Raw genomic sequence first — 27,748 nt, forward strand, 5'->3', positions numbered from 1 at the left:
AAGGCATGGTGGGCTTATCACATAAGCAGAAATTAATAGAGGAAGCTCTTATTCACTCATATGAAATTGCACTGGACACCAATTAGCTACCAAAAGTAGCAATCAGAAGTTGAGGTTTGTGATTCTTACTCTTAATTTTTTTTTCTGTTTAATCACATGATTTGGTTCTGCTAAATTATTATTTTTTCTTCACTTTTAGTTCTTCAGTATAATATTTGTTGCTTTTGGCAGTTTACTTGTGTTTATAATTATATGCTTGCACGCCCAATATGGAGTGTGGAGAATTGTATGTGGATTGCTTGTAATGCTATCATTCCCATGCATGCCAGATGAATTGAATGTTCATAAAGATGTTAAAGTGAAGCTAAATCTCATATAGGAGGCAAATTAAGGTAGTCTCATATAAGCAATAGAGAAATGAAAACTTTTACTTTATGGTCTGTGATGCTATACAGCACGGATATGGTATTGATAAAATTCTAGTAGGTACGTAGGGATGCTCTTTGTTAGTTATTTAAGTTTTAGTTATGAAGATGTTTGTTTAATGATGAGAAGTTTGGCCCTTAAACCATCATCTTCCATGCAAAAAATAGATCAACTGAAAAGTTTGGCCCTTAAACCATGACTACTACCAAATCGGCATTCTTACTACCAAATCGGCATTCTTACTTGTTCTGTTCTGTTCCTCTATTTTCATGGAAACCAAACAAAAGAAAATCTACCAAACATACTTAAATAACTATATCAGTGATAATAGTTTGTAGCTAGAGAACTTGTAAATAAAATGGGAAACCATCAAACGGCATTGAGAAACCATCAACTTCTAAATAAAATGGGACTAAATTTAATATTACCTGTATGTATATGGCGCCCTCTGCTACAGCCTCTGTATTACCATGTACCATGGCTTTCGATATTACTAATATGGAGTGCTCTGTTTTGAGCCTACAAAACAGAGCCTGTCTGTTCTATCAATCGATGGACACTGTGACGGAGGAAGGGTGGTGGGTTGAGCGGGTTTCCGTGTGGGGATGTTGTTCTGTGGAGGATAAGATGTGATCAGGCCGAGCGATGTGAAGGGACGATCTGTTGAGGCATTGCTCTGTCGGAACGTAATGCACGAGACAATTATGTGGCGGCAACCCTAGCCATGTTAATTACGGTGAAGATCAAACGGCGAGATATTCCAGCTCTGGTGGTGGAAAAAAATAATAATAATACATGCAATGAATTAAATACCCGACATATTACGTATTAATAAATAGAGAGGAATTACTTTGATCATTGGAATGTGACGTTTATGGGTGAAGATCATTGAAGATTTAAGTATGCATGAGATAATTAACTATGGAATGGTAATTAGATTACTACATTGTTTAATCTTTTTAGTCTTTAAATTTACCAATCCATAAATTTACTGTCACACAATGCACACTCCATAAATTTAGTCTTTTTTTCTTTAAATTTGAAAAAAAAAAAAAAGATTACAGCATTAATGAAGCCTCAAACTTAGTGGACTTTATTATAAGGATTTATTTCCTGTCATTAGTTATTGGCTTAATTTAGTTTTAGACAAATAAATGGTTCTAGTAAATTTGAGCGAATTATATTTCATATATTAAGGTTTAGTGGTCGAGTTGTTTCAAGGTCTATTTCAATCGAACTACATTTTATTATTTAAAACTAGGAGTTAAGAGTTTCTTTAAGGTCTAGTGATCAAGTTCTATATATTTGCTGTCGAAGATCTTAAGCAATTTCTTAATCATTCGATTTTCAAGCATTAGCCTTGTACAAGCATTTTCATAAGTGATATAGTATTAGTATAGTGATTTAAGTCTATAATTTATATATAGACTTAAATTATATTACTAATAGTGTGATGACCCGCTTTTACGTGTATTTTCACTAAAGGGTTGTTTTTAATTTAATTAATATATTGGTTTATTTATTTTAAATTATTTCATTTTGAATTGGTTTTTTATTTATTTGATTTTGTGTTTTATTTATTTAGTCGTTTTACGGTTTTTAATATCGTTTTCGGCGGATCTGTTTTAGTTTCCGGAGTGAGGACTGGACCTCATTTCTTTTCCATCATCTTTTCTTTTTCTCTTTTCTTTTTTTTTTCTTCTTTCTCTATTTTCTTCTTTTTCTTTCTGTTTTTCTTTCTTTTCTCCCCTCCCCGGTTCTCTCTCCCGCGCGACACACTCTCTCTCCTCTCCCTCACGCCGTTTCGTCCAGCTGCCCAGACCCACTGCCGCCGGCCACCGTGCAGTACACCACCCTCACCATTTTCTTCCCCTCCCTCCAGTGAACCACCCCACCAACTTTCATCCCCAACCGTGCCACCGTTTAGCCGGAAAACCACCATCAAGCCACACAGTTTTAGCCCCGATCTGCCGCCGTCGCTCCACCTCCGGCCACCACCTCTTCACCACTTCATCACCGACTCATTTCCATCCTAACCCACCCATTTTCGGCCTCTAACCGTCGCCGGAACAGCTCCCACGAGCTAGCTTTTCGATTTGGGTATTTTGACCTTCTCCGCCGTTTTCACCGCCACTCACGGCCAAACTCCACTTCCAATAGCTTCATAAACATCCCTAGACTATTTCCTATCAATCTCGAGCTTTGGTTTGTCTCCGTTCAGAAGTGGGTATTTTACAACCCACGGCCACAGTGAAATTTCACTGTTACGTTGCTTTTCTTCCACAGTTTGCAATTCTTCGAGCTTTCTAAAAATACCATATAGCGCTGTAAGTATTTTCTAAACTTTACTTTTAGATTTAAATATATTTTGCTCATTCAATAAATATTTATCTGTTGGTTGGCTGATTCCGGACTGAGTCCGAGGAGTTCAGGGGTCGGATGGTTTGAGGATGGAGTGCTTAGTTATGTTTGTTTGTGATTTGGTTGGTTATTCATGCCATGAGGCGTGCGTTGCATATTGCATATTTGTGCATTTTATTTTAATCGAAAAAATCCCGTTTTATTGGTGTAAATGGTTTTTGGGGTGCGTGTGTCTCACGAGCCCAATCCGGGATGGGTTATTATCTCGGTTGAGCTCCTCTGGTCACTTGGGAGTGGATAATACTGAGTGACATCCCCTGGGTTGTCGTAGGGTGACGACCGGATCGCACGATACGGTAACCCTGTCGTGTCGACTCTGTGGTCCCTAGAGTGGCGGGGACTAGAGGATGGCCTGGACAGGTATGCGCGGGGTGTGAGTCTGGACATCGCTCGTTTAGGTGTCACATGCGTAGTCATTACCTGCGGTGTGGCACAGAGCCAGGGTGTGCGGATGATCCCTAGGGGAGATCATGGTGCATGCATAATTGGATGGTTTCTATGGTTTTCGGATACGGGCCATTTTCTGGGAAAATGGCAAGGATGGGTTGAGGCTTTTGATCCATTTTTTGAGAAAATGGTGGTAGCGATTTTGGGCCATTATCTGGGATAATGGCTAGGAATGGTTTTAATGGTAATGTTTTTGGGCCAAATGGGTGTTTGGCGTGCGTGGAAAAATTATGATTTTATGGGACATGTGCATTGGTTTTTCTTTCATGCATATTATTTGACTTTTATATGTTTTTATCTAGTGGCGTTTGGATTTTACTTACCTGCGGCACCATTTTTGGTTCCGTAGATTTTGGTGCAAAGTTCGAGGAGGAGGAGGAGGCTGAGCCCGAGGATGCGGCTCCGCCGGAGTTCTGAGTGGAGTTTATGTTTCGTATTTGGCTTTGAAATAATATTTGTGTTTTGTAATATTTTATTATGTATATTTTGAATAGCTTTGTATTTAAACTAACAAGAAATTTTGGTACTTAGTTATTGACTTTGCTTTTCGCTCCATATTTTCTCGTGCACATTTGTTGCTTATACACACACTTGGCACACGTCGATAGGGTGATGACCCATGATGTCATTATCCGGACGTCTCGTTTTTCCCGTGTTCGTGTGTGGGGATTTGGGGGCGTCACAGGTGGTATCAGAGCGGTTTGGCTCTGGGTAAAACCACATGTCTCGTAGGTAGTACCAGAATGTTTTTTTTTAAGTTGTGTTTTAAAAAAAATTATGTTAAGTAAAGTTGCTATTTGATTTGTTTTATTTGTTTGAGCTTGTTTGCTTTTATTTATTTATTTAGTTATGTTTTTGCAAGCTGGTTTCTTTTTGTTTCTTGTTATGTGGTGTTGGTTTTTGGGTTTTATTTTTTTGTTGTTGGTTTTATTTGTTTTTGTTTTCTTAAAGGGGGTCAAAGGTTGTGGTGGCAGGAAAAATGGTGAGACCAAAGAAATCTACTCACGAGCCACGGGACGATACATCGAGAGATGACTCCATAGCCCAAGCAATACGGCAGATGACAGAGTTTATGCAGCAGAATTTAGGCCACAGCAAGTAGGGCCTTGGCCACAACAAGGAGGACCTTGGCCACAACAAGGGGGTCCCTGCCCACATCAAGGAGGGCCTTGTCCACAACAAGGAGGGCTTTGGCCACAACCAGGAGGTCCTTGGCCATATCAGGGAGGGCCTTGGCTATATCCAGGAGGACTTAGTAGCATGGTGCAAGCCGGATGCACCTATGAGTGCTTTCTGGCGCATAGAACTCCACACTTTACTAAAGAAGAGGATCCACTTCAAGCTGAAAAGTGGATCAAAGACTTGGAAAGAACTTTTGAGGTGTGTGGTTGCACAGAGGCGCAACAAGTACTCTATGCCAACTATCTGTTGCAAGGCACCGCTTCTGATTGGTGGGATACCAAGAGGGTGATGCTGGAATCAGAATTGGGATCTTTCGCCGCTGTGAGCTGGCAGCGCTACAAGAAAGAGTTTAATGATCGCTTCTTTCCCGCTTCCTGTAAGGAAGCAAAAGGTAAGAGAGTTCTCAAATTTGGTCCAAGGGAGCACGACAGTGGAACAGTACGCTCTAAAATTTATAGAACTTAGGCGATTTGCTCCCCACCTCATCGAGTAAAAGGAAATACGAGCTGAGCATTTTCAGGAGGGACTACGCCCTAATATACGCCGTATGGTGGCCAATCACTGGATATCTACTTTTCAGGACTTAGTGGATGTGGCCACTCTTGTGGAGCGAGAGAATAATCTGAGTATGGGCTCCCCTTTGGGTCATAAGAGGCGGAGTTTTTCTGGTGAAGGAAATAGCTCGGGTTCTCCTCAGAAAGTTATTCAGCGGACCGGAACTCTGCCGTAAGAATCCTCAGGTGTTCGCATGGGAGGACGTGTGCCAGTTTACGGAGTGGTAATAGAGCCCGTGTGGGTGAGTGCCCTTCTGGTGGGGCTCAATGCTATAATTGTGGCCAGCAGGGTCACTTTGCTCGTGAGTGTCCCAGACTAGTTCAGGGAGGCCGTGGAGGTAGACGCGGTGGAAGAACAAATCCAAGGCAAGCAGTGCAAGCCCGAGTTTATGCTGTCACACCTGGAGATGTGGATGATGAGGCACCAGCGACCTATGATGCTGGAGTAATTACAGGTATGGATTAATTTAATTTAATTTTATGTTGGATTTAATTTTTGGTGTATTTGGTTTCTCCTTTGTTTTTTGGATTTCATGGGTTATGTGTTTGGTTCAAGGAGAGTCCGTTTATATGAGTTTTATGCTTGCACTTTGTTTGATTCGGGTGCTTCACAGTCCTTTGTATCTTCCACGTTTGCTCGGATGTGTAATTTGGTCACGGAACCTTTGCCGAAGTCATTGGTAGTGGCTCTACCCAATGGTGAAATGATGTGGTGTTCCAAGATTGCTTTGGGATGCCCATTAAATTTTGATGGAAGGTTCTTGGATGCTGATTTGGTGGTGTTTAAGCTGTTAGGTTTTGATATCATCCTCGGGATGGATTGGCTATACCGATATTCTGCGAGTATTAATTGCAGAAGTCGGATAATTAGCTTTCAGCTTCTAGATGGTGATTGTTTGGAATTTGCGGGAAGTAAATTAAAAGAAAAGCCGGTAATTATATCGGTAATTCAAGCAAGAAGAGAGATTGCATGGGGAGCGGATGCATTCTTAGTTCAAATGGTGTCTACACCGTCTGAGAAGAAGTTTTTGGTAGACATTCCAGTTGTGGAAGAATTCCCCGATGCGTTTGTGGATGACTTGCCTGGACTACCCCCTATTCGAGAAATGGAGTTTTTTATAGACTTAGAACCTAGAGCAGCTCCTGTACATAAAGCTCCTTACCGCATGGCACCGGCTGAATTAAAAGAGTTGAAGACTCAGTTGCAAGAGCTGGTAGATAAGGGGTTCATTCAACCAAGTACTTCACCGTGGCCAGTTCTGTTTGTTAAAAAGAAAGATGGAACCCTCCGTATGTGCATCGATTATCGGGAATTAAATAAGGTGACCATAAAAAATAAATATCCTCTTCCACGGATTGATGATTTTTTTGATCAGCTTCAAGAAGCAGCTGTGTTCTCGAAGATTGATTTGAGGTCGGGATACTACTAGTTGAGGATCAGAGACAAGGACGTGCCTAAAACTACTTTCAGGTTGAGATATGAGCATTATGAATTTAAGGTGATGCCGTTTGGATTAGCCAATGCCCCTGCTGCTTTCATGGATTTAATGAATCGAGTATTTCGACCTTATCTTGGGCATGTGATTTCTCGATACGGAGTGGCTGTTGATCCTAGTAAGGTGGAAGCCATTTTGTCATGGCAGCGTCCGACTACAGTGTGCGAGATCCGGAGTTTCTTGGGGTTTGCCGGATATTACCGAAGATTTGTGGAGGGATTTGCTAGCCTATCCGGACCTCTCACAGCTTTGACTCGGAAGAATGCAGAATTTGTTTGGTCAGATAAGTGTGAGAGAAGCTTCCAAGAATTAAAGAACAGGTTGACGACAACACTAGTGTTAGTGCTTCCAGAATCGCATAAGCCATTCGTAGTCTTCAGCGATGCGTCTAAATTCGGATTGGGTTGTGTCCTTATGCAGGAAGAATGGGTTGTTGCTTATGCATCTCGTCAGCTAAAGGACCATGAGAAGAATTATCCGATGCATGATTTGAAATTGGTTGCGATTGTTTTTGCTCTCAAGATCTGGCGACACTTTTTGTATGGGGAAGCTTGTGAAGTATACACCGATCACAAGAGATTGAAGCACTTGTTTTCCCAGAAAAATCTGAACATGAGACAGAGGCGATGGCTAGAGTTAATCAGTGACTACCAGTGCGAGATCAAGTATCATCCAGGGAAGGCAAATATAGTTGCTGATGCTTTGAGCCGAAAATCGCACTTGGAAGATGAAGCCGAGCCGTCAGAATTAGATTCTTTGCTTTGTGGGATGAGAAGGCTCCTTATTGAAAGTTCACAGCAAGAAGAGATTTTATCTTCAGTTCTTGATATTCGGGTAACTGATTTTGAAGAATTGAAGACTCTTCAAAGGAAGGATCTGAAGCTGCTGGATATCAGGAAAAGAGTCAGAAAATCTCGAGGGCCGTTGCATTATAGTATGGATAAAGATGGGATACTTTGGTTCCGAGATCGTAGAGTGGTCCCCAAAGATTCAGAATTCAAGGAGCGGATCATGGCAGAAGCTCGTGCAGCTCCTTATTCAGTTCATCCCGGCAGTGCAAAGATGTACTGAGACTTGAAGAAAAATTATTGGTGGGATGGAATGAAGAGGGATATTGCCTGGTATGTTGAGAAATGCCACACATGTCGTCAAGTGAAAGCCGAGCATCAAAGACCTGCAAGTATGCTCCAACCCCTCCCTATTCCTGAGTGGAAATGGGATGACATCACGATGGACTTTGTAGTGGGTTTGCCGAGAACGCCTAGTGGGAAAAATTTTGTTTGGGTGATTGTTGACCGGTTAACAAAGAGTGCTCATTTCTTGCCTACTAATAACACCGATTCCTTGGGTAAGTTGACACGCTTGTACATGAAAGAAATAGTGCGGCTGCATGGCATACCAAAGATTATAGTGTCAGATCGAGACCCAAGGTTCACGTCTCAATTCTGGAAGAGATTGCAGGCAGCTTTGGGTACTAAGTTGAAATTTAGTACTGTATATCACCCGCAGACAGACGGCCAATCAGAGCGCACCATTCAGACCCTTGAAGATATGTTACGAGCATGCGTCATAGAATTTCAAGGGAATTGGGAAAACCATTTGCCGCTCATAGAGTTTGCATATAATAATAGCTTCCATGCGACCATTCAGATGGCTCCTTATGAAGCTCTTTACGGGAGGAAGTGTAGATCGCCCTTGTGTTGGGATGAAGTCGGGGAGAGTAAGATTATTGGACCCGCAATAATTCAAGAGATGCAAAGCCAAGTTTGGATTATCAAGGATAAAATGGCGGCAGCTCAGAGTCGCCAGAAAAGCTACGCTGATACCAGGAGGAGAGAGTTATCTTTTGAAGAAGGTGATTGGGTTTATGTCAAATTCTCTCCCATGAGAGGAGTTAAGCGTTTTGGTAAGAAGAGGAAACTGGATCCGAGGTATGTTGGCCCTTTTCAGATTCTGGAGAAGGTAGGGTCCGTCGCCTATAGAGTTGCTTTGCCAGAATATTTTGGAGATATTCATGATGTCTTCCATGTATCATCCCTGAAGAAGAGCTTTGAACAACAAGAGCCACGCTTTGTCGACCTAGAGAGTATTCAATTGCAACCAGATCTTACATATGAGGTTGTTCCGTCGCAGATCATGGATTGGAAGGAGCAACAGTTGAGGTCCAAGACAATACCTTTGGTTAAGGTGGCATGGGGAGATCCGTTAGCTCAAGCTTTCTCTTGGGAGCGAGTAGCAGACATGAGGGAGCAGTACCCATACTTGTTTGAGTAAAGACGATACGTTTCTTAATCTCGGTCACAGGTGGTTGATGTGATTTTATGTGGCTTGTTTCAAGTTGGTGTTTGATCTTGCAAATTTCGAGGACGAAATTTGTTTTTAAGGGGGGGAGGATGTGATGACCTGCTTTTACTTGTATTTTCACTGAAGGGTTATTTTTAATTTAATTAATATATTGGTTTATTTATTTTAAATTATTGCGTTTTAAATTGGTTTTTTATTTATTTAATGTTGTATTTTATTTATTTAGTCGTTTTACGATTTTTAATATTGTTTTCGGCGGATCTGTTTTGGTTTCCAGAGTGAGGACCGGACCTCATTTCTTTTCCATCATCTTTTCTTTTTCTCTTTTCTTTTTTTTTTCCTTCTTTCTGTTTTTTCTTCTTTTTCTTTCTTTTTTTCTTTCTCTGCTCTCCTCCCTAGTTCTCTCTCCCGCGCGACACACTCTCTCTCCTCTCCCTCATGCCATTTCGTCCAGCTGCCCAAACCCACTGCCGCCGGCCACCGTGCGGCACACCACCCCCACCATTTTCTTCCCCTCCCTCCGGTGAACCACCCCACCAACTTTCATCGCCAACCGTGCCGCCTTAGCCGGAAAACCATCATCAAGCCACACAGTTTTAGGCCTGATCTGCCGCCGTCGCTCCACCTCCGGCCACCACCTCTTCACCACTTCATCACCGACTCCTTGCCGTCCTAACCCACCCATTTCCAGCCTTTAACCGTCGCCGGAACAGCTCCCACGAGCTAGCTTTCCGATTTGGATATTTTGGCCTTCCTCCGCCATTTTCGCCGCCACCCACGGCCAAACTCCACTTCCACTAGCTTCATAAACATCCCTAGACCATTCCCTATCAATCCCGAGCTTTGGTTTGTCCCCGTTCAAAAGTGGGTATTTTACAACCTCCGGCCATAGTAAAATTTCATTGTTACGTTGCTTTTCTTCTGCCGTTTGCAACACCGCGAGCTTTCTAAAAATACCATATAGCGCTATAAGTAATTTTCAAACTTTAATTTTAGATTTAAATATATTTTTCTCATTCAATAAATATTTATCTGTTGGTTGGCTAATTCCGGACTGAGGACAGAGTGCTTGTTTATGTTTGTTTGTGATTTGATTGGTTATTCATGCCATGAGGTGTGCGTTGCATACTGCATATTTGTGCATTTTATTTTAATTGAGAAAATCTCGTTTTATTGGCGTAAATGGTTTTTGGGGTGCGTGTGTCTCACGAGCCCAAGCCGGGATGGGATATTATCTCGGTGGAGCTCTTCTGGTCACTCGGGAGTGGAATACTGAGTGACATCTCCTGGGTTGTCACAGGGCGACGACCGGATCGCACGATACGGTAACGCTGTCGTGTCGACTCCGTGGTCCCTAGAGTGGCGTGGACTAGAGGATGGTCTGGCCAGGTACGCACAGGGTGCGAGTCTGGGCATCGCTCGTTTAGGTGTCACATGCGTAGTTGTTACCTGCGGTGTGGCACAGAGCCAAGGTGTGCAGATGATCCCTAGGAGAGATCATGGTGCATGCATAATTGAATGGTTTCTATGGTTTTCGGATACGGGCCATTTTCTGAGAAAATGGCGAGGATGTGTTGAGACTTTTAATCCATTTTCTGGGAAAATGGTGGTAGCAGTTTTGGGCCATTATCTGGGATAATCGCGAGGAATGGTTTTAATGGTAATGTTTTTGGGCCAAATGGGTTTTTGGCATACGTGGAAAAATTATGATTTTATGAGACATGTGCATTGGTTTTTCTTTCATGCATATTGTTTGAATTTTATATGTTTTTATCTAGTGGCGTTTGGATTTTACTTACCTGTGGCACCATTTTTAGTTCCGTAGATTTTGGTGCAGAGTTCAAGGAGGAAGAGGAGGCTGAGCCCGAGGATGCGGCTCCGCCGGAGTTCTGAGTGGAGTTTATGTTTTGTATTTGGCTTTGAAATAATATTTATGTTTTGTAATATTTTATTATGTATGTTTTGAACAACTTTGTATTTAAACTAAGAAGAAATTCTGGTACTTAGTTATTGACTTTGCTTTTCGCTGCGTATTTTTGTTGCTTATAGGTGTTCCAAGGTTGCTTTGGGATGCCCATTTCACAATTCTGGTACCTGTACATTCGTTGCTTATACACACACTTAGCACACATCGATAGGGTGATGACCCGTGATATCGTCATCCAGACGTCTCGTTTTCCCCGTGTTCGTGTGTGGGGATTTGAGGGCGTCACAAATAGTATTAGAGTACGTATTAGTATAAGACCATAAAGTATAAATTATAATTAATATACATTATATACTAATGTATATTAGGATTACTTATGTACTAATATAGTCATTAAAATGAATATATTGAGAATTTATTAATTAAGCGATAAAATGTTATTAATATATATATATTATATTTGCTGTCGAAGATCTTAAGAAATTTCTTGATCATTCAATCTACAAGTGTTAGCCTTGTACTCTGCCTAGGCTGCCACAATTTGATTGGCATTATAATACCGTGTTGAAAAGTTTGTGTTGGTAGTATGTTTATATCATTAATAGTTTAGTATTAGTACTATATCACTATAATTAATAGTATCATAGTGATATAGTATTAGTATAACTAATACTATAGTGATTTATATAATAATCTATATATAGACTTAAAGTATATTACTTATAATGGTATTAGATTGTTAGTATAAGGCCATAAAGTATAAATTGTAATTAATATACATTATATACTAATTAATATACATTATTTACCAATATAATTATCAAGAAGAATATATTGAAAATTTATTAAACGATAAAATGTTATTAATATATATATGTTATATTTAAAGCATATGATTAAATAAATATTCATGTTTAAGATTATAATAAATTAATAATTGTCTTATATATATTTTTTAAATTAACATAAAATTATAATAACATTATCTTTTATATAACATAATTATATATATTATAAGATATAATTTATAAAAAATGTTATATTAACATTTCAATTATACATAGGATTGGAATATTTAGATCAAAGAGTAATAAGCAAGCATAATATTATAAGTTGGCGCCTTCAGCCGAATCAACCCACCTCAAATATTCGTACATACCCACACATATAATTTCCCTCAAAATATGGTGAAAACAAAAACTAAGTTGGCGCCCTAAACGTTCCTCAAATTTTCATAAAATTTAAATTTCCCTCCCATGGCTTACACACTGCAAACGTTCCTCTTTCTAGCTTATAAGTACATCGTATTAAACCTTCTTTTTGCTTCTAGGGCTTCAGAGTATCAACCAACAATTTTACCATCACCACACACACGTTGTCAACCAAGGAGATGCAGCCCCAATGCAGCCGAGTCCTCTCCTGCACAACGGAAGTCCCTCCAACCAACGCCACCACCTTCCACACTTGGAGAGATGCATCGGAAGCCATAGAGATGCAATTCAAGAACCAGCAACCACCTACATATAAGTATCGAACCAGCCTCTGTTTTAAGCAAGAAGAACAGAGCATTGTTCTCCAAACCGAGGGCCATGTCTTGCTGTAGTTGGGCCATGTGTTTCTGCATATATGCATAAAAAAATCTTCTTTGTTATTCTCATGGCATTGTTTCTGTGTATGCTTTCTCTATTTCAAAAGCTATGGAACATTTTAAAAAAATTTAACCGTTTTAACTTACAGAGAGCAATGAGTATTACTCCGTCCATGGCACATCAAGTGATACAGGTACCAGGTTGCCATATTTCTATTAGTCTATGCATCTTGATCTAGTTCTAGATAGCGAGTTCATTTCCATCAACACTTTTTTTTTTTTTTCGTTTGGACTAGATTCACTGCTAACAAATGTCTCCTTAGTGACTTTTCAGGTTCTTAGATCTGGGATATATTAGGAATATGTGGTGGCTCCATATAAGGCTGTTGCACAACTAGCATATCTGTGCAGACTTGAAGCTAAAAAGGGTGGTATCATTTCTGTGGTTACAAAATATAGTGATCTAATAGCATATGGTTTCCAAGCTGTAAGAACTACCCATAAATTTTTTGACATTATGCAGATGGAGGTCTACTATGTGCTTCCTGAAAACATTAGTGAATATGGTGTTTTAAGCAATGTGCACAGATTGGTAAGGGTTTGAAGAAGTAGTTTACACGGAAGCCAAGATGTAGAACGAAGAGGGGCTTATTACCGAGCTTTACATTCCTAGGAAATGCATATTTACAAATAGGTTGATTACTTCAAAGGACCATGCTTCCATTCAGATCAATGTCGGGCATGCATTTGGATGAGAATGGCGTGTACAACAGCCATTTCTCCACCTTTGTTCTCTGTGGATTTGTTCGAGCTTAGGGAGATGTTGACAGTGGGCTTGATTGCCTTTGGCAGAAAAAGAAAGTTGAAGTTCGTCAACAGTAGAGTAACGGAGACAGAATCTAGTTCATTATTGTGTTTGAAATTCTGTTCTTAGGTCGATGCAATGCGGTCTAAGGATTTTGACTCCTTTCATTAGTTTTATGAATATTGAAATTACTCTATGATCTTTCATGTGTGGCTGTTTGAATTGTGGATATGGCATAAAATCTAACATACCTTTTACAGAAAAAAAAAAAAAAAAAAAAAAAAGAAGCAATGTGCACATTGTATTAATTTTTAAATGTCGTTAATTAATGCAATGTGCCTGTAATGTATTCGTAATGGCACTTATATTGATGTCGTTAATTTAAAAAATGTATCGGCAATGAATTAGTGGCAGCGTTTACAATAAGCCTCAATACATAAAAAAAAATTCATGGTGGCGTTTAGATAAACGACGTTAATAAATTCAATATGCTGCCAATGTACTATTAGTGATATTTAAATAAATGCCACTAATTTATATGATGTGTTGGCAACGTAATGGGGCGGCGTTTAAATAAATGCAGTTAATAAATTCGCCAAATTACTAGTAGCAACATTTATCGTAACGCTGCTATTTTAAAAAAGTGGTGGCGGTCATATAAATGCCGTTAACAAATTCAATGTGCCGCCGCCAATGTACTATTAGTGACATTTAAATAAATGCCATTAATTTATATGATGCATTGGCAACGTAATGGGGTGGCGTTTAAATAAATGCCGTTAATAAATTCGCCAAATTACTAGTAGCGGCATTTATCGTAACGCTGCTATTTTAAAAAGTGGTGGCGTTCATATAAACGTCGTTAACAAATTCAGTGTGCCGCCGCCAATGTACTATTAGTGGCATTTAAAGAAATGCCACCCAAGTTGTATGATGCGTCGGTAATGTAGTAGCAGTGGCGTTTATGGTAATGCTGCTAGTATATGCTAGTGATGGCAACGATAAATTGGCGGTGTTTCTAGAAATGCTGTTAATGTGGGTATTGTGGTGGCGTTTCAAGAAATGCCGCTAAATTGAAACAAACGCCACTAATGAGATTTACAAATACCGGCGTTTGCCCAAACACCGGAATAATGAAAATAGCGACCCTCCACTACCGGCAGACGGTTACGCCGTTAGAAAAACACCGCAAATTGATAAGCGGCGTTTTTTGAGATAGTTGCCAGCGTATAACCAACGCCGCCAATTTAGCCTTTTTTTATAGTGATATTCTTAGCCTATTATGACAATTTGGGCCTCGATCGGTGTGGTATGAAGCCCCAGGCATTCACTGGGGGTGGCTATATGACGACGGTGCATATATCAATGGCGATGAATAGAAAATAAATGATAAAAAATAAATAAAAAGAGATACATAAATTTATGTGGTTTGGAATAATGCATATTTCCACAAGCATTTGGAGAGAGGAAATCTATTATAATATGATTATTTTACAATCTCTTATAGTCACTCCTTTCTCACTCTATAATGAATGTCGTAGATCTATTCACTAGATGAGATATTCTCACTAGAACTCTCATCATGAGGTTGAAGAAACTAAAGAAGAAGTTGAAGTTGAAGAACCCACTTCTTGTTCAATTTGATCCCATTTTTATCCTTTTGCCTTAGGAGTGGTGAGTAATGATAGTTTTATTCCACTTCTCGTTAGTGTGTCTGACTTACTTTCCTTCATTTCTCTATTTTCTCTTCTTTTCTGTCCCTTCCTTCTTTTTCCTCTTACGCTTTCTCTTCCCTTGTCCCCCTGCCCCCTCCTTATCTCTCCTTCCTCTCTCCTTCTTTTATCTTCTAGTTCAGGCACTTTGATGGACTGGACTGATTATTTGAGTTTAAGATATTTTATCTCTTCATGTATATTGGTCAGAATTTTATGTACGTCACCTGAAGTGTTTATTGACATATTATATATGTTACCTGAAGTAATTTTATTGAAAAATTCTCTACCCTCTCCACTTCTAGTCTTTATATATCTTTATTGGGCTTTGACAGCATGTTAAAATAGTAAGCCCATTGTTTTGGGCTAAAGTAAGGTTAAACCTGTAGGCTAATATTTGGCATCGCCCTATCTATTTGTGATGAAACAAGTAAACTTGCCAGGTTGGCATTTTCATATACTGTGACTCATGAGTCATTGGAATCTATGCAAGATGTGGGTTATATAACAGTGTAAATTTATAAGCCTAAATGATATAGTTGACATATAAAATCGAAACATATCTTATTCACGAAAAAGAAATAACCATTTTAATTAATTGACGTACCTAATATGATAAGCAGGAAATTTTCTCGCAGTCTTTAGACCATGCACCCTTTGCATACACCATCCTTGACTTATACGGTTATTCCAACATCTTCATCATCTAACTTATTGCTTGGGGCTGAGAGAATAAGTTGAATTAGCATAGTTAATAGTTTAATCCTTTTGATTTCATGATGGAAAATAAAAGGGAATTTGTTCAATGAAAATACATGCCTCTTAATTGCATGCTATCCAACGACCAGTTATTGGAGAAAGTCAGGTTCCTCGACGGGCCTGTCCTTTTCCTCTCCTTTTTTTGGTTTTCTTTCCCAAGCAATAAGTTATAGACGAAGATATCCATCTGATTTAGAAAATTTTGTATAGACGATGATAGAATGTGTAAAGGTCTGGTATGCTGGAAGAAAAATGCAGCAGAGTAGTGAAAGAGATGATAAAAGTTACTCTATTATTTCCTTCCCCGAAAAGTAAACTGAGCAAATGTACAGTAGCCTATATATACAAGAGGAAAAAGGAAAAAAGGAATATACAATATTAGAGATGGAATATACAAAAGTGCCCTCAAGCATATGTGCAGCACAAACGTAATGATCAAAACTGTTGGGAATCTGTTAGGCATGTAGTGGTGTTGCTCTCTCTCGGTTTTGCTCTTGTTTGTGTGACAGCTGACTCATCATTCTTTAATATCCCCCCGCAAGATGGAGAATAGATATTTTCTATTCCCATCTTGGACAAAAGAAAGCTAAGTTGAGTAGAAGGAAGTGCCTTGGTGAAGACATCTACAAGCTGAAGTGAAGAACTAACATGAGATGTGCGTAAAAAACCTGATTGAATTTTTTCCCAAATGAGATGACAATCGATCTCAATGTGTTTTGTGCGCTTGTGAAACACCGGATTGGCTGCAATATGTAATGCAGCCTGATTGTCACAATATAAGTCAGCTGGAAGAGAAACCGGGATGTGCAAATCCTGTAAAATGTAGGACAGCCATTGTAGCTCACAAGAAGTGGTTGCCATGGCTTGATACTCAGCTTCAGCGAAGGAGCGAGAAACCACAGTTTGCTTCTTTGAACGCCATGAAATCAAGGAGGATCCAAGGAAGATGCAAAAACCCGTAATGGAGCGGCGAGAATTGGGACAGGAGGCCCAATCCGAATCAGTATAACCCCTGAGATGAAGAGAGCTGCTGGGGGGAAAAGGAGACCCTGACCAGGGGCATTCTTGATGTAGCGGAGAACTTGGTGAGCTGCATGCTGATGAGAGGAAGTAGGAGAAGTCATAAATTGACTTAAGACATGGACAGCGTAGCTGATGTCCGGGCGAGTAATGGTGAGGTATATTAATCGCCCAACCAACCGTCTATAAGGGAGAGGATCCAAGAGAGGTTGTCCATCATCAATGCAAAGCTTCAAGTTTTGTTCCATGGGCAACTTGAGTGGTCGGGTACCAAGAACACCAACATCAGATAGTATATCAAGGGCATACTTTCGTTGACAAATTGATATACCCTTGGAAGAACGAGCTACTTCAATCCCAAGAAAGTAACGAAGATTACCAAGACATTTAATCCGAAAATGCTCACTGAGAAAGGACTGAAGGGCAGCAATGGAGTCCATGCTTGAGCTGGCCACAATGATGTCGTCAACATAGACGAGAAGAGCTGTGAAGGAACCATTGTGTAGCCGAGTAAACAAGCTGTGGTCAGCCTTAGATTGATGGAAACCGTAGGTGAGTAAGGCTTGAGAAAACTTTGAGTACCACTGGCGTGGGGCTTGTTTTAAGCCATAGAGACTCTTGTGTAGGCGGCAAACTTGATTTGGTGAGCCTTTGAAGTAACCAGGAGGCTTCCGCATAAAAACTTCTTCTTCCAAGTCACCGTGTAGGAAAGCATTTTGAACATCAAATTGCTTAAGAAACCAGCCTTTGATAGAGGCAGCTGCTAACAATGTCCGAACAATAACAAGTTTGGCTACCAGGGCAAAGGTTTCGTTGTAGTCAAGTCCCTCTCGTTGTGTAAATCCTTTGGCAACAAGACGAGCTTTGTAGCGCTCAATGCTGCCATCGAAATTATGCTTGACTTTAAAAATCCATTTGGAGCCAATGGTGTGCTTACCAGGTGGTAAATCAACAAGTGACCAAGTGTTATTGAGTTCAAGAGCAAATATTTCAGAATTCATAGCCTCGCACCAATGAGGATACTTGACAGCTTCTCCAAAAGACTGAGGTTCAGGTGTGACAGATAAAGTAGAAATAAAAGCATGATAGGATGGGGAAAGTTTATGGAGAGAAATAGAGGAAGAGAGAGGAAAAGGTTCACCTGAGTTGCGGGGCCTCGCCGTGGACAAGGATGAGGAGGCAGCATTGTTACACGTCTCATTCAAAGGATGAGGCTGCATGGTTTGAGGAGGTGGAGGGACCATTGGTGGAGAGCATATAAAGTCACTTAAATGAGGGGGACGACGACGGGAGCGAGTAGACCGATGAAGTAAAGGAGGAGGAGGAGGTGGAGAAGGAGGAGGTGGAGGAGGAGGTGGTGTGATGGATGCGTTTATGGGAGGTGATGCAGGTGTAGACGTGGTTGTGTTGTGCTGGATTGGTGAAGGTTCGGCTGCTGTGGAGTCTGGATCAGGTAACTGGAGGTTGGGAGAAAATGTAGAAGGAGAGAATGTGGATGACTTAGGAAGAATGGATGGAGTTTGGAAAGGAAATAGTGTTTCATGAAAGATGACATCCCTTGAGAGGAAAATTTTATGAGTGGTGAGATCAAGTAGCCGATACCCTTTTACACCAAAGGGATATCCAATGAAGGCACAATGACGACTCCGGGCATCAAATTTATGACGATGGTGAGAGGTGGTGGAGGCAAAAGCTAGACATCCGAAGACACGAAGATGAGAGTAGGAGGGAGGTTTATTGAATAAGATTTCATACGGAGTCTTGTTGTGAAGAAGGGGGGGTGGGAATGCGATTGATTAGGTAGGTGGCTGTAAGGACACAAGCAGACCAGAATTTTAATGGTAAGTCAGACTGAAAATGTAAGGCACGGGCTACTTGAAGAAGATGGCTTGACTAACCCATTTTGTTGGGGAATCTCGACACAAGATGTTTGGTGAATTATGCCATGTTCAGAGTAGAATGCAGGCATGGAAAATTCTAATCCACTGTCACTACGCAGGAATTTAATTTTTGTATTAAATTGAGTAACAACTAGATTACAAAAGGATTGCAAGCAGGGACGCGCATCAGATTTATTTTTCAAAATATACACCCAAGTGCAGCGAGAGAAGTCATCAACAATAGTGAGGAAAAAAGGGGAACCATTGTGGTCTGAAATGTTGTGAGGTCCCCATAAATCACAGTGAACAAGATCAAAGCAATGAGAAGTCAAGTTAGTGCAAGAAGGAAAAGGGAGCTGTGTTTGTTTGGCAAGAGGACAAGTAAGACAAGGAAAATTTTCATTGATATTCATATGAGTAGTTACATTAGTATCTTGTATGTGTAACATGCGAGAATGGGAAGGGTGACCCAGTTGACAGTGCCATAAATAATGAGCACTGTCGAGAGGTTGTACAGAGGCTGAAATAGAATTTTGATTTGTAAAATGCCGAGAAAAACTATGAGCTAAAGTTTGAGGTGAAACATCTTCAGTGTGGAGGTGATAGAGACCATGTAGCAAGCTACCCTTCCCAATCGTTGTCTAGGGAGAAAGGCCCTGTATGAAGCAAACATTAGAGAAAAACAAGAGACAACAATTCAGTTGCTTAGCAAGCTTAGCAGCAGATAACAAATTGAATTGAAAATTTGGAACACATAACACGTCATGAAGGAGAAGAGTTGCTGTCACTTGCACGGTACCAATGTGAGTGACAGTGGCTACTTCTCCATTTGGAAGTTTAACAAAATTAGAGGTGGTGGATGTTATTGTGGTGAAGAGAGAGGGGCTGCAGATCATATGATCTGTAGCCCCTGTGTCAATGATCCAAGTTTGAGAAGTAGAAGAAAAGGAAGACAAACATAAAGAGACACCAGCAGCGGATGAAATGGGGGCTTGAGTTGGAGGAATAAGTTGAAGTTGGTTTGCAGATGGAGAAGTAGTCGAGTTTGTCTTGTGCAGCAAGGCTATAATCTCTTGATATTGCTCTTTAGTCAACATCTTGCTTGGATCGGTGATTGTTGCTAGAGAATGATTGTCCATGGAGACAACATTGGGGTGTGACTTGTAATACTTGTGTCCAGGAGGATAGCCGTGAAGCTTGTAGCAACGCTCAACCGTGTGTCCAGTCATCTCACAGTGAGTAAAAACAGGGGCTGTAGCATTTCCAAACTTGAAGCATTGGGCCAAAGTATGGCCTGTGATTTTACAATGGGTGCAGTATGGCTTGTCACGCTTGGGAAAAGGTTGAGATGGTCGGCGTGCAGCCAATGCAATGGTCTCAACTGGAGGAGCAGCGGAGGTGATGAGATGATGACGTTCTTGTTGTTGAATGTAGGAAAATACCTTGTTGACAGGTGGTAGAGGATCAATTAACATAATCTGGTCACGAACATTTGTAAACGAGTCATGGAGACCCATCAGAAATTGGATCACACAGTCTCGCTAATATCGGTCAGAGATGACTTTCGTTGAGGCACAAGAGCAAACAGGTAATGGGTCATAGATGGAGAGTTCATCCCATATTGATTTAAGTTTGCCATAGTAGTTACTTACCGTATTAGATTCTTGTGACAGATTGGCAAGAGCTTTCTTCAATTCATAGATGCGGGGGCCATTTTGAGGAGAAAACCGGTCCTATAATTCAAGCCACAATGCACAAGCATCATCAACAAAGGCAACCGATGGACGAAGAGGTAGGCTGATAGCATTTTGAAGCCAGGACACAAGCATGTCATTGCATCGTTCCCACAAAGAGAGAAGGAATGCAGAGGTAGTGGGGGGTTTTTGGATAGTGCCATCCAGAAATCCAAGTTTATTCTTGGCCCTCAGTGCTCGCTGAATGGATCGGGACCAAGTGGAGAAGTTCTCGGTTGTGAGATGTTCGGTGACCAGAATGGTGCCAGGATTATCAGAGGTTTCTAGACGGTATGGGTTGTTTGGATTGTTGAGATCAGTGAGGTTGAGAGTTGGAGTTTCAACCTGGCTCTCTGATGCCATGATAGAATGTGTAAAGGTCTGGTTTGCTGGAAGAAAAATGCAGCAGAGTAGTGAAAGAGATGATAAAAGTTACTCTATTATTTCCTTCCCCGAAAAGTAAACTGAGCAAATGTACAGTAGCCTATATATACAAGAGGAAAAAGGAAAAAAGGAATATACAATATTAGAGATGGAATATACAAAAGTGCCCTCAAGCATATGTGCAGCACAAACGTAATGATCAAAACTGTTGGGAATCTGTTAGGCATGTAGTGGTGTTGCTCTCTCTCGGTTTTGCTCTTGTTTGTGTGACAGCTGACTCATCATTCTTTAATAGACGATATGAGTATTTATTTTTTTCTAACATATTAAGTGTGATGGTAACAGAATCATAATGAAAGGGTTGAACAAAACCATTGACAGGCTCATAGATATCGATGTGAAAGCAACCTGGAGCTGGAATACCTGGTCATGATTTTTTGAAAATCAAAGATAGCGTTGAATTGAGATAAATATACAAGATGAGAGAGTGAGGTTCCCAATGCAAAAACCTATTACCATAGCTGCAATGCTCGGAGAGAGAAGTAAGAACAGAAAAGAAAAAGCTAATGAATCATAGGTTCGATCGGGGCCCTTGTTCCTTAACTGAGCTATATATTGGCGATCTGTGTTGATTGAACAAACAGATTGATAGGGTGTAGTTGTAAAATACATGCGATAAAAATACACTACATTTGAGCATTCAAATACACTCGAAGCGATAAAATAGCACCCAATATTGACTATCGGCCGCATAAGAAACAACAATATAATTCAAGATCGCAAAACATTATTTTACCATCGTTTTACAGAAAGTGAACATTTTCCTCCAACAAATTTTCTTGTTAAAGAAAACTTTTGAAAACAAAGTTCATGTTGTCACTCAAATAAAATAAAAATAATTATATCCATCATCCTCTTAATCACTATCTCCTTAGGCGACATTTAATGTTTGGATCATACATATATTGAATGATAAATAATTTTCCAATCATTTAATATCATGATAGAGGAAAATTACAAAAGTGATGGTGTATAGTACTTCTCAAAAGTTCAAAACACAATAAGAACATATTGAGATAGTTACAAATGGAAAACCCGATGTCAGTAGCAGCCAATAAGCATTGACCACAAAAGAAAAAAATAGCATAATTCGAGATTGCAAAATATTATTTCCCAATTTCTGAATTACTATCATTTATATGAAGGAACATATTTTCCTCTGATTATTTATTTTCTTGTGAAGTAATAATAGATCCTGAAAACAAAGTCCAAGAGTTGTGAGTTGAGGCATATGAACTTGTTTAATGATTATCTGGTTTGCCAAACATTCTGACTGTCATTACAGAGAGTACCCTTCTAATTCTTCTTACCCAACTTTTCCAAAAAACTCTAAAACCAAATCATCACATTTGAGGCTTCAAATACAACAACATACTCGGCTCATATCATAGACAGATCAACAATTTTTTGCAAATTTGAACCCCAAGACACAACAGTACCACCCATAGTGTATACCAAACATGTAGTACTCTGTAACCCTACAGTTCCAGACTAGCTCCAATAAAGCAATGACACATATATGAAGAACCCTTAGGTACCTCAAAATCTACTTTACTGACTCCCAATGTTGCTTTCCTAGATTACTCATATACCTACTCACAACTCCTACTACATGGGCAACGTTTGGCCTCATACATATCAGAGCATACATTGCAAGGCCAATAATTGAGGCATTGGGTACCTTAATCATATAATCATGCTCATTTGTCTTTGGTGACTGATCCCCAATAAGTCTGAAATAACTTTCCAAAGGTGTGCCCATTGGTTTGACTTTGTCCATATTGAACTTGTTGAGTAATCTGTTAACATATTTTGCTTATGAAATTGTCAATGTGGCTTTGATTCTTTCTTCGATAATTCTCATGCCAATGACTTGTTTTGCAACTCCAAAATCCTACATTGTAAACTATTTTGACAATTGTTTCTTAATATTGTTGATTTCCTCAATACTGGACACTGTAATAAGCATATCATCCATATGCAATAATAGAATAATAGAGTTGTCAAAATGCCGAGTATAACAACAATAGTTTGTCTGGCATCTAGTGTAACTAGAACTACACATGAAGTTCTCAAACTTTTTGTACCACTACCTTGGGACTTTTTTCAATATAGATATTTAAAAAAAAAAAAAATTGTTCCATACCATACACATTAAAATAACAATTTTTTTTTTTAATAAAACATCGTCGTTTAGGTGAGAACTCCAAAACTTCCCAAAGCATCTACATTTTATATTAGGTTTTATTTAAAACTCTCCCTCCCCCAGCGCGTGCTCTCTCTCTCTCTCTTAATTTTTCTTCTTTTGTTCCACTGTCTTCAAGGCATCGGGTCAGGTTCTGAACAAAGAAAAACCCACAGTTTTATTCAGCAAGAACAGTAAGACAATAGATAAGGTCCAGATAATGCAGCTAGCAGGTGTCAAGGCAATCAGCGACTTTGAGAAGTACTTGTGGCTACCTGCTCTAATGGGAAGGAAGAAAGTGGCAGCATTTCATTCACTTCTAGATAACACTTGGCCTAGGATGGCAAATTGGAAGAATAAATATCTCTCGAATGCAGGAAAAGAAGTTCTCTTAAAAGCATTGTCACAAGCCATTCTCACTTATTCCATGGGGATTTTTTTGGCGCCAACCTCAATCACACGTAAGCATAACTAACTTATCAGAAAATTTTGATGGGGCTATAACGAGGACACCTCTAAGATACAATGGGTCAGGTGGAAACAGCTCAGCTACAATAAAGAGTAAGGTGGTCTTGACTTTAGAGATTTCAAAAGTTTTAATTTAGCATTGTTAGCTAAACAAGGGTGGAGAATTCTACAGAATCCATCTTCTCTAGCTACTATGGTACTTGAACCAAAATACTTCTCCAAGTTGGGCTATTAGATGCTAAATTGGGGTCAAGGCCATCCTTTGCATGGAGAGGCATCTGTGCAAGATTGGAAGTGTTGAAAAAAGGGCTCATGTGGTGGGTGGGCAATGGACACAAAATTAACATATGGAAGGACTATTGGATAGCCTCCTTACCATCAAACAAAGTAGCCTCCCGTCGACCAATTGACTGTGGGTGTGAACAAGTAAGTGATCTTATTGATACAAACCCTAAAATCTAGAAGCACCCTCTCCTCCAGGAGCTATTCTCTCCACAGAAACTTGAAGCAATCAAAACTATACCTCTAAGCATTGGAGGAAGAGAAGACAAGATGGTATGGCAACTCACCACCAATGGTCAATATTCAGTAAGAAGTTGATATCACCTTCACAGACAAAGGGAAGATGATCTTGAAGGGGAAACATCCAGTAGAGCACAAGTCAAGCATGTATGGAAAAGTATATGGAAGTTAAGGACCACTCGAAATGTCAAATTGTTCATTTTGAGAGCATGTAGTGAGGCTCTCCCAACTCTAGCCATCCTGAAAAAAAGAAAAATTGTGGAGGAAAGTACATGTTTCATTTGCACACAAGCCCCAGAAACCTCGAGTCATGCCTTATGGAGGTGTGTTGTTGCTCAGGATGTGTGGAACCAGAGTTGCAGAAAGGTTCAAAAAATGACTTGCCATAGTGACCTGTTCTTTGATATTTGGTCTACTCTAGTAGAGAGTCTAGATGATGCTGAACTAAAGGAGACGGCTGTTACACTGAAAAGGATATGGACCAGGAGGAATGATTTATGTCATGGTAAAGCTTTCATGCATCCTACAAGAGTATACTAGGATGCCTTAGAAGAGCTATCTACATTCAAAGAGACCACCAAAGTATCAAATGGGGTAAAGAGACAGGCTGCTGCAGTATAAGTGGTCTAAACTAGTTCAGCATTACTTCAAACTCAACTGGGACGCAACTGTCAAAGCAAAGGAGGGTAGAATTGGGGTAGGAGTGATAGTCAGAGATTACGAAGGCAGCTTATTGGTTCTTTACGTGCTCAGAGGCCACCAAGAGGTAGTCCTTTCGATGTTAAAGCTTATGGCTTATTAATTGCAGCTGCTTTTTGCAAAGAGTTAGGACTGCAACAGGTCTGTTTAGAGGGGGATGCTAAACATGTAGTGGACTTGTTGCAAAGCCAAGCTCTGGACTGGAGTTTGGGGTTTGCAAGATGGGTGCTGAACTCTAGTGTCGACTGGACAGTAACACATATCCATCGAGAGGCAAACATGGCAGCCCACCAACTTGCAAAAGCAGCTATTGAAGAAGCAAAGGATGTTTATGATATTGAATGGTGCCCAACTTGTATTTTCTGTATTGTGTACAAAGAAATGATGTAACCATGTAACTCTATGTCATTTTGGACCATAGAGTGTTATGTTCTATTGTTACCCTTATTAATGATATCAGTCCTTCAAAAAATAAATAAATAAGTTTCTATCCCACAGGAACAGTAATGAACAATAATTTTCTTTTTTTTGTTATGTAGTTACGTTTCTGCCCCTAAGTTACTTTTACTTTTAAACCAATTAAAATCTTTGCTTTTACTTTAATGGTTTTTGCCCCTTCACATTCTAATACCACAAATATTAATTGCTCATTAAAAGACATGCATGCAAAGTGTAAGAATACATTTATAAGCACAAAGATCGTATGATCAAGATGTGCTAGCTGATATTTTTCTTTTTCTATATACGTGGGTCGATTAGAACATATATAAATATATATTCCAATTACATTAAAATATGCAATAATAAAAACAGTTTCAAAAAGCTTACCAAAATAATTTCCATATCCCAAAAGAAAATTAAAAAAAGAAAAAAACTACTTACACGTTAGTAAACTATTTTCATACTTTGAAACCTTTCATCTCTATATAGTATCTATTGACATTTGTGTAAAAAAAAAAAAAAAATAGGTAAAAAACAAACAAATAGGCCAGAGAAAGAAGATGATGGGAAAAAAATAATCCGAACGTACGTAGAATTTGCAGGTATATATATAATGTTGTATATTTGATTTTAAACTAAAATATAATTTAACTACATACGTAAATTAACTATTATGACATCTGGCCAAAATATATATATTAAAAGATATTATATTTCATTAATTTATTATTATCTAAAAATATTTCTTAAAATTTATTTTTTTATGCATTAATTAATTATTTTTATAAAAATTATTTTTTTATTAAAAATATTGTCTCACCGAAAACGTGATTTATACGTTGTTCGAACTGGTATATATATAAATTAATGTTTCTTTATTCTAGAACTCTTCCATTTATTGCGCTATAACCCGTCCCATCAATTAGCTCCGTGTTAAAGGGCTCCAGCTGACAATCCAATTACAAGCTTTGATTGCGTTGCGTCATGCGTTGCGTCAACCATGAGCTTTGGCGTTCGTGAGAAGTCATATAAAGGGGGTGTGGATTCCTCTTCCACGCATCAAACTCAAGAAAAATGGCCCTCAAAGTTTCTACTGCCATTGTATTTTGCTTCATTGCGTTTCTCGTCCTCGCTCATCCTATAATTGCTTCCCGACAAATCGAGACTGTTCTTAGTGGTAATTTCAATACTCTCTCTCTTATAATTTTAATCTCGTCTCTGATGTTTGCATGGATCCCACTTTTCTGCCCATATATATTCTTATAATCGATCTTTGTCGTCAGAAATTAAGCAGATAATAGCAGTAGTACTTGCTACGTAGCAGGGACCTATGAATTAGTTATCTTATTTATTTAATTAACTTGGCTGAATTGCAGAGACTATAGCCCCATCGAGTGTTGTCATCCGAAGCCCGTCTCCCGAGTACCCGTTGAGTTTCATCGGAAGCCCGTCCCCTGGAGCCGGCCAACCTCAATTCTTGGAAGAATATCGAGGAAGCCCGTCCCCAGGGGGTGGAATACTCGCATGACATAAGTCTCCATGGCGAGGCAAAGATCATGATATACAGTTCATGAAAAGTTCAGTTCGATCATCCAAATTAACACAATTACAGCCTTTTTATGATCTGTTTGCATTTGGTACGTACGTTAATAAGCATGCATGCATGGTTCTTGCACCAATCCTTCATACAGACAATCATAATATTATTAATATCCCCATTCTGTCTCTAATCTAGCATCGTTTGTTGTCATCAATAAGAGATCATTTCATCAGATCTGGAATTTGTTTCTGTCCAAAATCTCTAGTCTGGATCGATGTGATCACCAAAGATATATCTGGCATTTGTTTGATCTTTTCATTGTTGTGTACAGCTACAAATATGGTTCCTTCGGCTACAAATTTAGCAAATAACTACCAAAATTTGGTTGAAATCATGGATTTGAAATTCTTGAATTGCGTATTTGTAGCTACTTCCACGAGGGAAATACTCACAGAATTAAGGGCTGGACTTCCAAAACTATATATATATAGGTGGCCTGAGTACTAATTAATAAGGGTGATTTTATTTTTCAAGTCATGTTCTTCTAAAGTTTTTCCTTTGCGCACGACCTAACACTACAACAAAAAACATTTTTTGGGACGAAATTACTTTGGGACGAATTGGAAATCGTCCCAAAAAGTGGGATTTTGGAACGAAATTTGAATTTCGTTCCAAAATGACGACGGTTATGCCAGACCGTTCGAACGCGTTCGAACGGTATTCTTAGGGACGAAAATTTTTGTCCCAAATAAGTTAACCGTTCGACCGTTAATGATTAACCCTTCGAACGTTTAATTTTTCCCGTTTGAACGTAATATTGGCGCGATAGGCAAAAATATTTTGGAGGGAAATAGATAAACCGTTCGAACGGTTAATATTAACCGTTCGAATGATGCATATTCACCGTTCAAACGTTATTTGAATCGGTCGAACGGTGACAAAGCTTTAATTTTTTAAGTTTTTTGCCAAATTATATTTAGATTAACTAGTAATTATAAAAAATTGGTTAATTAAATAATATGAATAATCTAAATTAAGAATTAGTTTAGAAAATATAAAACAATACTATTTCATATAACTTAAATACTGAATTTGCAAAACACAAAATATTGTCCATACAAAAAACAGGAAATAAATAAATAAAATTGATCATAAAGTAATTAAGACCCCAAGTCTTTGCACACTTCCTCAACTG

The 27,748-nt window shown here is 39.3% G+C and overlaps 1 protein-coding gene, 1 long non-coding RNA gene and 1 pseudogene across 2 annotated transcripts; 2 read left to right on the forward strand and 1 right to left on the reverse strand.

Moving 5' to 3' along the window:
• The first annotated feature begins 12,974 nt into the window (after positions 1 to 12,974).
• On the forward strand, positions 12,975 to 13,227 carry LOC122280477 (annotated as a pseudogene).
• Positions 13,228 to 19,162: 5,935 nt separating this feature from the next.
• On the reverse strand, positions 19,163 to 20,617 carry LOC122282174. Its single transcript, XM_043094129.1, has 3 exons — positions 20,300 to 20,617; positions 20,174 to 20,254; positions 19,163 to 20,062 (listed from the first exon to the last, which is right to left on the reverse strand). The coding sequence occupies exons 1-3, from the start codon at positions 20,615 to 20,617 to the stop codon at positions 19,163 to 19,165; spliced, it is 1,299 nt and encodes a 432-aa protein (XP_042950063.1).
• Positions 20,618 to 26,052: 5,435 nt separating this feature from the next.
• Positions 26,053 to 26,921, forward strand: LOC122282751. The gene is made up of 2 exons (XR_006230462.1): positions 26,053 to 26,190; positions 26,390 to 26,921. It is a non-coding gene; the product is annotated as an uncharacterized LOC122282751 (long non-coding RNA).
• Positions 26,922 to 27,748: the final 827 nt, after the last annotated feature.

This window comes from Carya illinoinensis, chromosome 11 (assembly GCF_018687715.1).
Source record: "Carya illinoinensis cultivar Pawnee chromosome 11, C.illinoinensisPawnee_v1, whole genome shotgun sequence".
Lineage (NCBI taxonomy): Eukaryota > Viridiplantae > Streptophyta > Magnoliopsida > Fagales > Juglandaceae > Carya > Carya illinoinensis.